A 16073-nucleotide genomic window follows, 5' to 3' on the forward strand; every position below is an offset into this window, starting at 1 on the left:
AGGTAGGTCTTGCTTGACCAATCTCATTTGCTTTTATGACCAGGTGACCTATCACCTGGACAAGGGAGGAAGAGACTGATGTCATATATCTTGACTTCAAAAAAGCCTTCGAACTGGTATCCCATGATCACCTCTTGGTGAAACTGGCCAGTTGTGGCCTCGGGTCATGGAAATTGGCTCCGTGGTCAGACCCAGAGGGTAGTAATTGATGGAAGTCACTCATCATGGTGTCCTGTGACCAGTGGGGTCCCCCAAGGCTCTGTCTTTGGACCCATATTGTTCAACATCTTCATTAATGATGTGGACACTGGAGTCAGAATTGGTCTGGCCAAGTTCGCTGATGACACCAAACTTTGGGGCAAAACATCCACACCAGAAGACAGGCGGGTGATTCAGGCTGACCTGGACAGGCTCAGCAAATGGGCGGATGAGTATCTGATGGTGTTTCACACCAAAAAATGCAAGGTTCTCCACTTTGGGGAAAAAAATCTGCAGCATCTTTATAGGCTCAGCAGTGCTATGCTGGCTAGCACTACAGAAGAAAGAGACTTGGGGGTCGTCATTGACCACAAGATGACCATAAGCCTGCAATGCGATGCTGTGGCTAGTAAAGCGACCAAAATGCTGGCTTGCATCCATAGATGCTTCTCAAGCAAATCCCAGGATGTCCTTCTCCCCCTGTACTCGGCCTTGGTGAGGCCGCAGCTGGAGTATTGCATCCGGTTTTGGGCTCCAGAATTCAAAAAGGATCTGGAGAAGCTTGAGAGAGTCCAGAGAAGAGCCATACGTATGATCAGAGGTCAGGAAAGCAGACCTTACTATGACAGGCTGAGAGCCATGGGACTCTTTAGCCTGGAAAAGCACAGGCTTAGGGGTGATCTGATGGCCACCTATAAGTTTATCAGGGGTGACCACCAGGATCTGGGGGAACGTTTGTTCACCAGAGTGCCCCAAGGGATGACAAGGTCGAATGGTCATAAACTACCATAAGACCGTTTCAGGCTGGACATAAGGAAGAATTTCTTTACTATCCGAGCCCCCAAGGTCTGGAACAGCCTGCCATCGGAGGTGGTTCAAGGACCTACACTGAACACCTTCAAGAGCAAATAGGATCCCAGCAAGATAAGTATCCAGTGACCCCAATTGACTTTCCTGCCCTTTGGGTGGAGGGCTGGATTTGATGATCTTCCGAGGTCCCTTCCAGCCCTAATGTCTATGAAATCTATGAAGTCATTCAGCTGCTGCATGGATATCACCTTTATGTAACAGGCTGTAGGACTAGAGCCTTGGCTTGTAGAGCTGTAAATTATCTAAGTTGGCAATTGGCCATTTCTGTGAAAGGAAGAGTGCAACGTTCAGTATTTCATATTGGAACAATGTAGAAGTGAATGAACTGCATTGTTCTGTATTGTAAATGTTGTTTTTGAGGTTCATTTTTGTTGATTTTATAACTGTAACTTGTAACATTATCATACTAAAATAAACCTTCAGATTTTTACTTGACTACACTGAAAATAGATGACTCTCTTGTCCATAGTGTGAGTAACAAAGCATTATTTAACAAACAAAACCTTATTTTGCAGGTTCTCAAAAGCTGTCTGTAATCCTAAACTTGGCTAAGCCTGTGATTTGCTCTTTGGCAGCAATAATTACATACCTCAAAGAATTCAACTTGGAAAAGATTCTTAACAATCCTAGGTAAGTTTATTTTTCAGTCCTAAAATCAAAATACAAATAAATGTGTTAATTGTATTTAGTAAATTCTAGCTGGCAACCTTTCTTCCATAACATGAATGCACCTGCTGTTGTGATAAACCTGGTCTTTGTAAGGATGATGCGTTATAGTTGAGTTCCTAATTAAGACTAAAAAACACAAACCCATCAAGTAATATTCAGTGAAAACCTTAGGAAATATATGCATATAGTCAATACTAAGAACCTAAATTAACTTGCAGTGCAGCCAAGTGCAGTGAAAAACAAAGACATTGGAGCCACTGATAGGTGCAGGCAGGGGAAGTGAAAAAAAAAGTTTGTTAAAGCCTAGCCATCTTACCCCTAGCTCCTATTTTATTTTGCGGACAAAGATCTGCTGCTGTTTTCTAAAGGTTTGTTCATGGTGATTAGCTTCACAGATGTTGCTTTATTTTCCCACAGAGACATTTCAAGAGCTTTCTGTTTCTGTTTAGCTTTGGAAGCACACACAAATGCTAATGCATCCTAATGTTTAGACAGTAGTCAATGAGCCTCTTTGGCTGTAAACAGACATTGTTTTTTGAAGCAAGAGCAGCTGTGCTGGGTTGTATCCCAGCACAGATGATCCACTTTATTGGCATCTATGGACTTCACTTGGGCCCATGTCCCACAGGGTCCGGTCTTTGACTTTTCTGGGGCTTCAGAGGCCCAGTCCTGTAGGACAGGAACTCTGGGTGCTGTGCCCCGAGTTGTAGCATGTGTCTGCAAGTGGGGGAGCTTCATGGGGCTTCCCCTCTCTTGCAGACATCTGCCCCAAATTGGGACACAGCAACCTGGTACACACACTGTGAGAGTCCCCCACAGGGAGATTCTGTGGGTGTGTCTGAAAGTGAGGGATCCCCCTGCTTGCAGTTACATGCCCTGAGTTGAGGTAGAAGCAGCCTGATTATATGCAGTATGGAAATCCTGCAGGTGAATTCCTGTGGTGTGCAATAAATAAAGAGACGCCCTCCTGTGTAAGGCATCACAAAAACTGTTACTGCTTTTGATCATGGTAATCTTTTTGGGCACTTAGCACACAGTAATGGGATAGGATCTGTTTCCTTTCAACTTGTGCCCACAAAAACTTTTATGGTGGCACAAGGGTGATGTCTGTTTGCACCCTTTGGGTCTGTGAATCTAGTAACCAATTAACAAAAAAAACCCCAACCCCTCACAAAAACACCTGCACAACTGCAGTGCTAACACTGATGAATCCCTGGAGTTCACCATGTGGTATCTCTTGGTGGCTAAACTACCAAGTTGTGAGGAAGACCTTTGCTGCATCATGTATAATTACTCAAAACATGCATGACCACTAAAATCCACTTGTTTTTACTTAAAAATCTTCCGGGTGGGGGGGTCACTTTAAACATTTGCATGTGTCATTGATTGAAAATTTCTAACTGGATTGCTCAAACATTCAAAGGAGGATGGATTTAGATAGACAAATCTAGTCAGATCTTTCTTCATCATGTTGTGTATAGGCATAAAAAAGGGGCAGCAAGGCCATTTGTCATATTTGGCGTGAGCTTCAAAGGCAAACAGATTAGGAGTTTGTATATTAATTTTATTGAAGGTTATTTTCATTTTGAAATGTTTGGTTCACTTTCTGAGTCTTGGCCAGTTGACGAAAATTGAAGCAGAAGTCCCAGATTGGTGGCACCACCTTGCCTGCACATCCTTGGCCTGGCTCCTCCTAAGCAGTGGCTGGAGGCTGTGGGGGCTGCCTGGGCTAGGTGCTGCTCCACCTGCCTGAGACAGAGATTGGTCAGGGCATGGTGGGGTGGGCCAGGGCTTGGGCACCTGCACTGGACAAGCTGGGATGGCCACCCACCACTTGCAGCCTCATGCTGTATCACTTGCTGAGGCCTGGGCTGCATGTGTTGGTCCTGGGTGGCTGTTGGTGGTGGCAGGGTGGAGGCACTGCATGGGTTCAACATGCAGGATGGCAGAGCCCAAGCCACACCGCACAAAGGCTACTCCCACTTGGGTCCAGCCTTTGTGTGCAGTGCAGGGGATGGAGACTGGCCAAAGGCCTCTGTGCTATGTTGTCCTGCCCTCTCCTGCCATCAGGGCTCCTGGGAACCATGGGGTTGGGGGGGAAAGGGGTATTTGTGGTGCCTCCCAGCCTGGATTTCCTTACCCTGTCCCAGATCTCCTTCAGAATAATATGGTCACCCTGTACTTTGGTAATACACTGTTTGTACACTACACCTGACAGCACTGGTTTCTCACTAAAACTGTGTGAGCAGATGGATTGTAGTGCAGCATGACCGCAAACCAGATGTCACCAGTATGTAGAGACAGTTGATACATTACTCATTGGACAAATGGACTTTTTGCTATTGCAGATGTTTGAAGAACTTGGACTGTTTTATGCATCACTAGGATTGCTTCTAAAATTAGATTTTTAAAAGAGGTGATACTGGCACTTGTCGATATCTAATATATTTTTAAAATACTGTGTTCATTCAAAATTGCTTATAAAATGTATGTAGTATAGAATGACACTTCTTTTTGTTTTTTAGGTTTTTTTCCCCTTTACAATCTTTCTTACTCCTCTGTCCCAAAAATATCAACGCAGACCACTCAAGGAGGTACATGGAAGCAGGGGAGGCAGGAAAACCTTAGTGCTTATGTGTGTCTGTAGGTATGTGGGACATCTGCTCTGATGTGCTGTAATTACAGTGTGTCGGAGCAGACACATTAGTAGTGTCTGCTGGCATGCAGACTTGGTGTCTCGTGTATGCAGCATTCCTGCGCTTCAAAATGATGGCAGGGGCACTTTAACTAAAACTCATTTGATGAACTTTAGTTAGTGTCCCGACCGCCATTTTGACGTGCAGGATGCTGAATACATGTAATGCTGCAGGCGCTTGAATTACAGTAGCTCCTGAGAGGCATTCTAATTAAAGTGCCCCCTATCACCCCAAAACATGTGGAAAGATGCCCTATAACTTTCAGTACTAAGGATTACTTTCCAAGACGGTCTTCCATCCCTTAAGCAACATCCTTAATTATATCTTTCTAACCAATCCTCCAAGTCAGACTTTTTTGAAAAAAGCCTCAGTTAAGTGTATGGGTTCATTTATTTATATCTAGGACCTTCTTAAATGATTTCTCATAAATCACAGAGAAAACTTAATTCCAAATTGAAAGACACCCCTTTTGCTCGGACTGTTATTGTGGCAAAGCGGGGCTCCCTGCCTAGCCACAGTGCTAGGTTCCCCACTTGCCTATGGGCACGCCACCAACCTGACTCACCTGCCACACCTTGTTGGTAATTAATATGATGTTAATTAGGTGGGAGGCTGCCCATTTCTGCCCTGATGCCAGGGGGCGCTATCTGTGGCTCTGTACCTCCCCTATAGCGCAGCCCATGCCTCGCAGATGGCATCCAGCTGTTACAATACTCCCGGACTATTGCCGGAGGAAGCTTAGGCCACAATGTCAGGCCTCAGTCGCACGCACATTCATACTGCTCGCCTCTAACTTGGGCCTCACACACACCACCCTGTCTCACAGGATCTCTTTCATGCGTCACCAACTTATGCTGCCTTGCTCCCTCTTCGAGCGGGCCTCTTAGACAATAGGCTTAGCTAGTCCATTCCTTGGGTGGCAGTCTGTTGGGCCTCTCCTGCGACCCTCCCCAGGGTAGTGGCCAGTCAATTACCTGACCAAGTCTAAGCTTACTCTGGCCCCTTCTGGGGGTAACACTATGTATATATAAATGTACTGGGCCCTCAGCCCTCTGGTTCTTCTCCCCCTCCACTGGGACTTAGTTTCAATAGCTACATTTACCCTAGATTTCTTATTACTGTTTCCAGCATATCACCGGTACAGGTTTCCCTTGCTTTATGCTGTACATACATTTCTGGAAAATGGCACATAACTCGAATTTGAATAAAGGGAACCCACTTTACAATGTAATGAATAGGGATACGTTCCAAGACCTCGACTGTGCTGACCCCCAGACCCATTTCTACCAATTTACAAGGCAATTTTGGTACTCACCAACAGCAGACAGTACACACAAGCACAGGGCACTATCATAATGGGGATGGCAACTACAGAAACACGTGTTGCAGACAACGTGTGAGGAACACAGATCCATACAGGAGACTATATTTTGGTGTGCGGCACTCCCACAAACTTAGACTTCAGGAAGGCCTTTGATATGGTATCCCACCCCATACTGGTGAACAAATTAAGAGGCTGTGACATGGATGATTACACAATCCAGTGGGTGGCAAATTGGCTAGAGGGTTGTACCCAGAGAGTGGTGGTGGATGGGTCGGTATCGACCTGGAAGGGAGTGGGTAGTGGGGTCCCGCAGGGCTTGGTCCTTGGACCAATACTCTTCAATGTCTTCATCAGTGACTTGAACGAGGGAGTGAAGTGTACTCTGTCCAAATATGCAGATGATACAAAACTGTGGGGAGAAGTGGACACACCGGAGGGCAGGGAACAACTGCAGGCAGACCTGGACAGGTTGGACAAATGGGCAGAAAACAATAGAACGCGATTTAACAAGGAGAAATGCAGAGTGCTGCACCTAGGGAAGAAAAATGTCCAGCGCACCTACTGCCTAGGAAATGACCTGCTCGGTAGCATGGAAGGGGAAAGGGATCTTGGAGTCCTAGTGGCCTCCAAGATGAACATGAGTTGTCAATATGACAAAGTCATCAGAAAAGCTAACTGCACTTTATCATGCATCAGCAGATGCATGACAAACAGAACCAAGGAGGTGATGCTTCCCCTCTATCGGATGCTGGTCAGACCGCAGTTGGAGTACTGTGTGTAGTTTTGGATGCCACACTTCAAGAGGGAAGTGGATAACCTGGAGAGGGTCCAGAGAAGGGCCACTCGCATGGTTAAGGGCTTGCAGGCCAAGCCCTATGAGGAGAGACAAGGGCACCTGGAGCTCTTCAGCCTCCGCAAGAGAAAGTTGAGAGGCGACCTTGTGGCTGCCTATAAGTTCACCATGGGGGCGCAGAAGGGAATTGGTGAGGCTCTACTCACCAAGGCACCCCTGCGGGTCACAAGAAATAATGGCCATAAGCTAGCAGAGAGCAGATTTAGATTGGATGTTAGGAGGACCTTCTTCACAGTTAGAGTGGCCAAGGTCTGGAATGGGCTCCCAAGGGAGGTGGTGCTGTCCCTTATCCTGGGGGTCTTCAAGAGGAGGTTGGATGGGCATCTGGCTGGGGTCGTCTGAACCCAGCACTTTCCTGTCTATGCCGGGGGTCGACTCGATGTTCTATTGAGGTCCCTTCCAACCCAAACATCTATGAATGCTACATGTCCCTGCAAGCTGATGTTGGCGACCGGCAGATGGACAGCTAGAGACCCTCTAGGTAAAAATTCGTGGGAAAAACGGCATAGGGGACACAACGGTGGGAGTCTACTACAGACCTCCCCACAAAGTCTTGAGCTTGACCAGGCGTTCGCCCGGGAACTGACTGAGGCTGCTTGCTCCAGGACCTTGGTTGCCATGGGCGACTTCAATTACCCGGACATCTCCTGGGAAGATCACTCAGCAAAATCCGAGCGGTCGCAAAGCTTTCTCTCGTGCGTGGATGACCTCTACCTGACTCAAGAAGTCTATGGGCCAACAAGAGGCAAAGCGCTGCTCCACCTGGTACTGGCTACGGGGGACGACCTAATCGGCGACCTAGTGGTGGATGGGAAGTTGGGTGACAGCGACCACGAGCTGATCACCTTCACCATCCGCCGTAAAGCTGGCAAGTCAGTCAGCAACACAGAAGTCCTTGACTTCAGAAAAGCCAACTCTGACAAGCTCAAGAGGCTTGTCGGTCAGGCCCTCAGGGACCGTGACCCCAGGGAAATGGGAGTTCAAGAAGAGTGGTTGCTTCTCAAGGAAGCGATCCTCAGTGCACAAGCTAAATCTATTCCAACATGGAGGAAGGGCAGCAAGAAGGCACAGCAGCCCTCCTGGCTCTCTAGGGACCTAGCGGACCTCCTGCGGCTAAAAAGGAAAGCCTACAAAGGATGGAGGATGGGATTCACCTCCAAGGAGGATTATTCTGCACTGGTCTGGTCCTGCAGGGAGCAAACCAGGAAAGCCAAGGCTGCAACTGAACTCCAACTAGCTTCAAGCATCAAGGACAACAAAAAGTCCTTTTTCAGATATGTGGGGAGCCGGAGAAAAAGCAGGGGCAATGTTGGACCCCTGCTAAACCAGATGGGGCAACTGATAACTGACGCCCAGGAAAAAGCCAACCTATTAAATTAAACTTTGCGTCAGTCTTTCATCAGTCCCATGGGACGCCCATGCCTGCTATGGGACAGGGAGATCCGGGTGATGGGGATCCCCTACCCTCCATAAATGCTGACCTCATGAAGGAACACCTTGAGAAGCTGGATACCTTCAAGTCAGCCGGCCCTGACAATCTGCACTCCAGGGTACTCAAGGAACTGGCGAGCGTCATAGCTCAGCCCCTGGGACGGATCTTTGAAAACTCCTGGCACTCTGGTGTAGTGCCCAAAGACCGGAAGAAGGCCAACGTGGTGCCGATGTTCAAGAAAGGGAGGAGAGTGGATCCGGCTAACTACAGGCCCATCAGCCTGACTTCTATCCTGGGGAAGATCTTAGAAAAGTTTATTAAGGAGGCCATCCTTGATGGACTGGCCCAGGCTAACATCCTAAGGGATAGCCAACACGGGTTTGTTGCGGGTAGGTCTTGTTTGACCAATCTCATTTCCTTCTACAACCAGGTGACCTATCACCTGGACAAGGGAGAAGTGATTGATGTCATATATCTTGACTTCAAAAAAGCCTTTGATCTGGTATCCCACGATCACCTCTTGGCCAACTGGCCAGTTGTGGCCTTGGCTCCACCACGATCCACTGGCTGGGAAACTGGCTCCGTGCTCCGACCCAGAGGGTTGTAATTGATGGCAGTCACTCATCGTGGTGCCCTGTGACCAGTGGGGTCCCTCAAGGCTCTGTCCTGGGACCCATCTTGTTCAACATCTTCATTAATGTTGTGGACACTGGAGTCAGGAGTGGACTGGCCAAGTTCGCCAATGACACCAAACTTTGGGGCAAAGCATCCACGCCAGAAGATAGGCGGGTGATCCAGGCTGATCTGGACAAGCTCAGCAAATGGGCGGACGAGAACCTCACGGTGTTTAACACCGAAAAATGCAAGGTTCTCCACCTTGGGAGGAAAAACCTGCAGCACCCTTATAGGCTCGGCAGTGCTACGTTGGATAGCACTACAGAAGAAAGAGACTTGGGGGTCGTCATTGACCACAAGATGAACATGAGCCTGCAATGCGATGCTGCGGCTAGTAAAGCGACCAAAACACTGGCTTGCATCCATAGATGCTTCTCGAGCAAATCCCGGGACATCATTCTCCCCTTGTACTCGGCCTTGGTGAGGCCGCAGCTGGAGTACTGCATCCAGTTTTGGGCTCCACAATTCAAAAAGGATCTGGAGAAGCTTGAGAGAGTCCAGAGGAGAGCCACGCGCATGATAAGAGGTCAGGAAAACAGATCTTACGATGACAGGCTGAGAGCCATGGGACTCTTTAGCCTGGAAAAGCGTAGGCTCAGGGGTGATCTGATGGCCACCTATAAGTTTATCAGGGGTGACCACCAGGATCTGGGGGAATGTTTGTTCACCAGAGCGGGGATGACGAGGTCGAACGGTCACAAACTCCTGCAAGACCATTTCAGGCTGGATATAAGGAAGAATTTTTTTACTGTCCGAGCCCCCAAGGTCTGGAACAGTCTGCCAGCGGAGGTGGTTCAAGCACCTACATTGAACACCTTCAAGAGCAAATTGGATGCTTATCTTGGTGGGATCCTATCACCCCAGCTGACTTCCTGCCCTTTGGGCAGGGGGCTGGACTCGATGATCTCCCGAGGTCCCTTCCAGCCCTAATGTCTATGAAATCTATGAATCACTGCAGGCTTCCACCCCACCAATTGCATAAGAGAGAATTCACACATACGGAACCCACATAAAGTGAGGGAAATTTGTATAGAAATATTGGGTCAATCACAACTAAGTCATATTCTTACTGTCAATGAAATAATTTGTAAATCTGGTTCCTGGGAAGGGAAAGCAACTTACGAAGGTGGGTATCAGATTCAGGCATTTTGTATAGTTCTGCATGAAGCACATAATATAAGTTCTTCTGTCACACTGACAGGAAGCTTGAAATTTTTAGAATTCATGTTGAGAATATACCAACAAGTTATTGAGAACAAAGTCTGTGCTGTGAGATACAGTTTTCAGTTGCTAAGCAATCTGTAGATGTAATGGGACACAAACTTGGCCCAAAAAGACATTCTTTTGTAATAGGCAGTCTCAAAGTGCTAGACTTCATTTCAGACTGATGAGAAGGATCATGCCACCACTTGTCAGGATAGCTTTCTCTGAGGTAGCAATGTGATCATCATTCATGAATCACTTCACATGTTTATTAATCTTCAAGAGATTTTTTTTGGATACTATTCTTCTTTATTAGTATATCTTCTAGCACAGGGGTTCATACTTCCCATAAACTTCTGGGGAGGAGAGTAGTTTTAAGCTGTAGTTGGTCTGAGAAGTCAGTATTGGACCCTGGAGACAAGTGTTTGGACCTTGGGTTCCAGCTAGACAAAGAAGGTTTGTATCATGGGAATTTGCCTGTAGCACGAGACTAGAGGTCAGCAACGTTTTTGGGCAGTGCCAAAAACACTTGCAACTTTAGACTTGTAAGATGTTAGTGTGCCATGGGTGGGCAGTGGGGGAGCCACAAGGAGCCTGATCCTTGTTGTGGCAGTGTAGCCCCAGCCCCTTCCCCACCATCTGCCCCAAGGCGCATGTGCCCCGCTCTGGAACGTGTCGGGGGGCGGGTGGGAAGGGTGCCTACACCTAGCCTAGATTCTTTTCAGACTTAAGAGCAGCAGCCGTCAAATTTTTTAGACTCAAGACACCCCATAGAAAAGGACAGCTGTTTTTTTTCACTCAAGTCTTTGACTAGAGAAAAATAATAGAGGGGATGTATTGCAAAGAAGTCAAAAAGACCACAGCAGATCAGAATGTTTTTAACATTATGAATTCCTATTTATAATCTCTGGGTTTATCTTGTGAATCATGTTTGTACACCTAGCAGCACTCACATTGCATGGCATCTCACAGCCCCCTTGGAAGTACCTCACGGCATTGCAGGGTACTGTGGCAGCCTGTTCTAGAGGCTTGATACACAGGCACCTGTCTGGCAAGTTTCCAACAGAGAGCCATCCTCACTGGGCTAGTGAGTATGGCAACCGTAGAAACCATTTTCCTTTCCCTTCTTGTAGAGTTGTGATTAATTTAGGATAAATCAGATAGGGAGGTTACTTCAGGTCTAATCAGGACTGGTTTTTAAAGGGCGAGAGACTGGCTTTATTCTGCGATTCAGTGGGCTTCTGCCCCTAGTTCCTATTAAACAACAGAGATTTTAGCTTGTGGCAGAGAGTAAAAATACATAAATGCTCTAATGCATAGAGAGAATTATGATCAGTGTCTAGAAATGTCTTTTATTTAGTAAACTTATGAGGCTGAAGAATAATATTAGAAATATCATCTTGGGGTAATACTTCAAAACCAAAGCTTAACAGTGGAGAGCTGTACCACTGCACAATCAGAGCAGCCCTATGGTGCTCATTTTCACATGCCTTTATGTTTAAGAGACAAGTGTTTTTAGGGGATGATAGCTCTTATTGTACCAGTTGTATAGTTGAGAGAGGTCTTCTACAAGCTTTCAGGCACAAGGTACCCTTCCTCAGCTCAGGTTATTTTTTCAATTCAGTTCTCTGAAAAGTGATCAAAATATTATTATCTTACCCATTACATGTGCTTCCAGGCAGAGTTGTTTTTCAAAAGTTCAGCAGGATTCAGATTTGGATACAGAGATTCAGAGCTATACAGAGAATGTCTCTGTTTAGCTTTGCTATACCAGCAACTGTGGCTGAAGATAATAGAAAACTAGTATTATTTTGTTTTGTTGCTCATGATGCTGCATATTTTGCATATGCAGTGTATTTTGTTAGTTAACTTTTCCTGGCAATGGAAAGCCACAGCAGAAGAGAGCAGTTCATTAACATCACATTCCTGAGTCAGCTCAGCCTCTGTGCCTTTCCTGGCATTTTTAAGGGCATCCTGTTTGGGTTTCCTTATTGGCTTGAGGTTCTGCAGTCAAGTTTTTCTTTTACATTCAGCCAGGAAAATAATCATTAGCAAGCCCCAGAAGATGTCTGTCTGTCTATACATCTCTCTCTCATGTATCTGTCTATACATTTATGGGAGAGAGCATAATCTCTAAATAATCCATGAGTCCATAGTGTTTTTCACATTTTATTTCAAAGCATTTGTGTGGTGGTATGTGCTTTACAGGCACAAGTTTGAAGACCCAGTTCCTGCCCCACAGAGGCTACAGGCTGAGAGGAGATTTTATAGAATATAAGATTTACAAAAGAATTTCCCTTCCTAGAAAATCATTTTCCCCAAGCGAAGAGGACTTAATAGTGGCCTAGATTTGTATAAGGATCAGACACCAGCATGATGAACATAGACAATCATGAGTTAGTTTATCAGAACAAGTTAGTGAATATTTTGCACTCCCCTTCTCTGTTTTGACCACCATTCATGCACATCTTTAAGTATGGCATAATTTTCACATCTTGCTCCATTCTTTTAGCAACCTGGACTTCTGTATGTTGTTTGTAACTGCTGTGGAAAGATCACAGAACTGTTGGGTTGACGTTTCCCTTTTCTGTTGGTAGAGTGCTTTGACTTTTTGATAGTGCCATTTAGAAAAATAGGATGAGATCATATAAACATACCTTAATGTGTATGCTCCCTTACATCATTGTGACAGCAGTCTGTGTTTAAATCTATTTTTAGAGTCAAAACTCAGAATGTTTGTGTGACACATGCTGTTTAGATAGTGAGAATCAAACTGAAGTCTCTTCTCAAACATTTCCTTGAACACTGGTGGATGAATACACCTCTTCAGTTTCATTTTTTCCTGTGAAGGAGAGTGTAGTCTAGTAAAGTAGGACTAGGCATTAGGAGAAACTGAGTTTCATTCTGAAATCTCTTTTTATATCATTGTGAGATCTTACTTACTTAATAACTTGTTTTTCCTGTCAGAAAAATGATTGAAGTCCTTAATTGAAAGCCATTACTAGTATGCAGTTGTTTCATTAATTTTATTGGTTACTCACAGAGCTGATGTTTGATGTAAGGCATTTAGTTGTGTTTCATTAACATGCATCTTCCTATGCTCACAACATGCTGTATTTACACGAATAGAAGACGACCATGATTCAGATATGACCCCTCCAATAATCGATTTTATATATGGAAAATTAATAAATTGCTTATTTTCCAGGTATAGAATCTAATTCTTGGAGGTTTGCCTTGAATTTGTCCACCTTCTATTGCTACAGTGGGAAAATGTCAGAGCGCCTTTGTTCTCTGCTTCCCCTCAAGTTTTTCCCCTGGCAGCCCCTCTCCTCTCTCCTTACTGTCAGATCTTGCTTTCCCTGAACACGTAGAAGTGAGGAACAAATTTGAAAAGAACCTTGAAATTGAATATGGCTGTAGCAATTTGCATATAGTACCCATACATTTAGCTCATCCAGAATTGATGCATGTTACCATTTTTTGAAACTGCTGCAAATTTGAGTTCAGGTACTCCATAAATACACTTCTGAGCAGCAGTTTGGCACCTATTTATATGTAGTACAAAGTATGTGTGTAATTAGTCCAAAGCCTCATGATTTACTATACAAGACATTGAGCTGGGCCCCAGCAGTCAACAGCATTTCAAGCCAGGGTGACCCCACAGCTCAGCACTGTTCAGTGTATGTGTGTACTCTAGATCCCCCTGCAACAAAAGATCCATGTGCTGGATGTAACTGAATGTTCTTGTTACTAGTCCTGGGAATATTCCAAAGATTTATATTCAGATGAGGCACAGGGCATCTTGGTCCAGCTCCGCCTCATGGAGGGCAAGGCCAAACTAATCATGCACCAGGCGGAGAGAGTAGGTGATGGAAGGCAATCTGGAGAAACTATTTGAGGCCTCGTTTGGTGATGTTTGCTGGATATTTAAGGGTGGTATAAAAAACAATACAGGAATCATTGAAAAAGGGGAAAGAAATGACTCACCATGACTTGAAAAAGAATTAGCATGAGGTTAGTGCGGCCCGTCTTAATAGGCATTACCATATATCTTATTCATAGTTTCTAGGGTTGGAAGGGACTGACCCCCTACCATGGCAGGAAAGAGCACTGGGGTCAAATGACCCCAGCAAGGTGTACATCTAGCCTCCTCTGAAAGACCACCAGGGTAGGAGCCAGCACCACTTTGCTTGGAAGTTGGTTCCAGATCCTAGCCTCCCTGACCATGAAGTAGTGCCTTCTGATATCTAGCCTAAATCTGCCTTCTGCCAGCTTGTGACTGTTGTTCCTGGTCACTCCTGGCAGTGCTCGGGGGAACAGGGACTTCCCCAGTGCCTGCTGATCCCCCCTGACTAGTTTGTAACAGGCCACTAGATCCCCCCTCAGCCTTCTCCTGTGGAGGCTGAACAGGTTCAGGTCCCATAGCCTGTCCTCATAGGGCCTGCCCTGTTGCCCCCGATCATGCGAGTGGCCCTCCTCTGGACCCTCTCCATGTTGTCCACATCCCTCTTGAAGTGTGGCGCCCAGAACTGGATGCAGTACTCCAACTGTGGCCTGACCCGTGCCGCATAGAAGGGGAGGATCACCTCCTTGGACCTGCTCGAGATGCATCTGTGGATGCATGACAAGGTGCGGTTGGCCTTCCTGACTGCATCCCCACACTGCCGGCCCATGTTCATCTTGGCATCAATGATGACTCCAAGATCCTTTTCTGCCTCTGTACTGATGAGAAGGGAGTTCCCCAGCCTGTAGGTATGGTGCTGATTGTTCCTCCCGAGGTGCATCACCTTGCACTTGTCTGTGTTGAATCCCATCCTATTCTCATCCGCCCACCCCTGTAACCTGTCTAGGTCCGATTGCAGCCTATTCCTCCCTTCTAGTGTGCCCACATTCCCCCACATCTTAGTGTCATCAGCAAATTTGAACAGCGTGCTATTTATCCCCTTGTCCAAGTCACTGATGAAGATATTGAAGAGTGCGGGCCCGAGGGCCGAGCCCCTCTAGGTTGAAAATGACCCATCCACTACCACTACCACTCTCTGGGTGCGGCCCTCCAGTCAGTTGGCGACCCATTTGACTGTGTGGGTGTTGACACCACAGTCCCCCAGTTTCTTAATGACAACGGGGTGAGAGACAGTGTCGAAGGCCTTCTGAAAGTCCAGGAAGACTATGTCCACTGCTACCCCTGCATCTAAGAATTTGGTGATCTGGTCGTAGAAGGCCACTGGGTTGATCTGACAAGACCTGCCTCTAATGAACCCGTGTTGGTTGCCCCTAAGCATAATCTCCCCTGCTGGCCCCTTGTGGACATGTGCTAGAATAATTCTCTCAAAAAGCTTGCCCAGGATCAAGGTAAAACTAACTGGCCTATAGTTTCCCGGCTCCTCCTTCCCTTTTTGAAGATGGGAACCACACTGGCCCTCTTGCAGTCCTCTAGCACCACACCAGAGCACCATGAGTGCTTGTAAAGCCGTGCCAGGCATCCCGCAATGACCTCAGCCAATTCCCTGAGTACTTGAGGGTGGAGATCATCAGGACCAGCTGATTTGAATACATCCAGTCCCTCCAGAAGTTTCCTAACTAGTTCCTCACTAACACTTGGCCTAGGTGTGCCTCCCCTGGGGTCTAAGGGGGGCCCAGACAGGGGGGTGGCTGTTCCGGTCCCTGCTCAGGAAAATGGAGGCAAAGAAATCGTTAAATATGTTAGCTTTGTTGTCTGGTGTGACAACCAGATTTCCTAGCTTGCCCTGCAGGGGGCCCATGTTACCCAGAACCTTCTTTTTGCCCCCTGTGTATTTAAAAACGGACTTCTTGTTGTCCGTGATCCGGGAAGCTAGTCCCAGTTCCATCTCCACCTTGGCCTTCCTGACTGCCCCCCTGCATCCCCGAGAAGCCGCAGTATAATCCTCCCTGGTGATGGACCCTCCCTTCCTTTGGGTGTGCACCTCCCTTTTAGCTAGGAGACATTCCTGGATGCTTTTGGTGAGCCATGGGGGCTTTTGCGCCCTCCTGCCCCCTTTGATCCGTGTTGGGATTACCTCCCTTTGGGCTTGGAGGATCATCTCCTTAAGGAGCAACCACTCTTCTTGGACACCTGGCTCCCCTCCTCTCTGGGACCTCAGTGCTTCCCTGACTATTGTCCTTAGCTCA

At 46.6% G+C, this 16073-nt stretch overlaps 1 protein-coding gene across 2 annotated transcripts in view; it reads left to right on the forward strand.

The window, feature by feature from the left end:
• Nucleotides 1–16073, forward strand: part of MSH3 (mutS homolog 3) — a 220391-nt gene that overhangs the window by 77254 nt on the left and 127064 nt on the right. For both annotated transcript variants that reach the window (XM_090038175.1, XM_090038174.1), the window contains exon 10: nt 1584–1698. In XM_090038175.1, the coding sequence (XP_089894301.1) occupies nt 1584–1698 (115 nt within the window). The remainder of the gene's footprint in view (nt 1–1583; nt 1699–16073) is intronic.

This window comes from Crocodylus siamensis, chromosome 3 (genome assembly GCF_052110815.1).
Source record: "Crocodylus siamensis isolate JL-2025a chromosome 3, ASM5211081v1, whole genome shotgun sequence".
NCBI lineage: Eukaryota > Metazoa > Chordata > Crocodylia > Crocodylidae > Crocodylus > Crocodylus siamensis.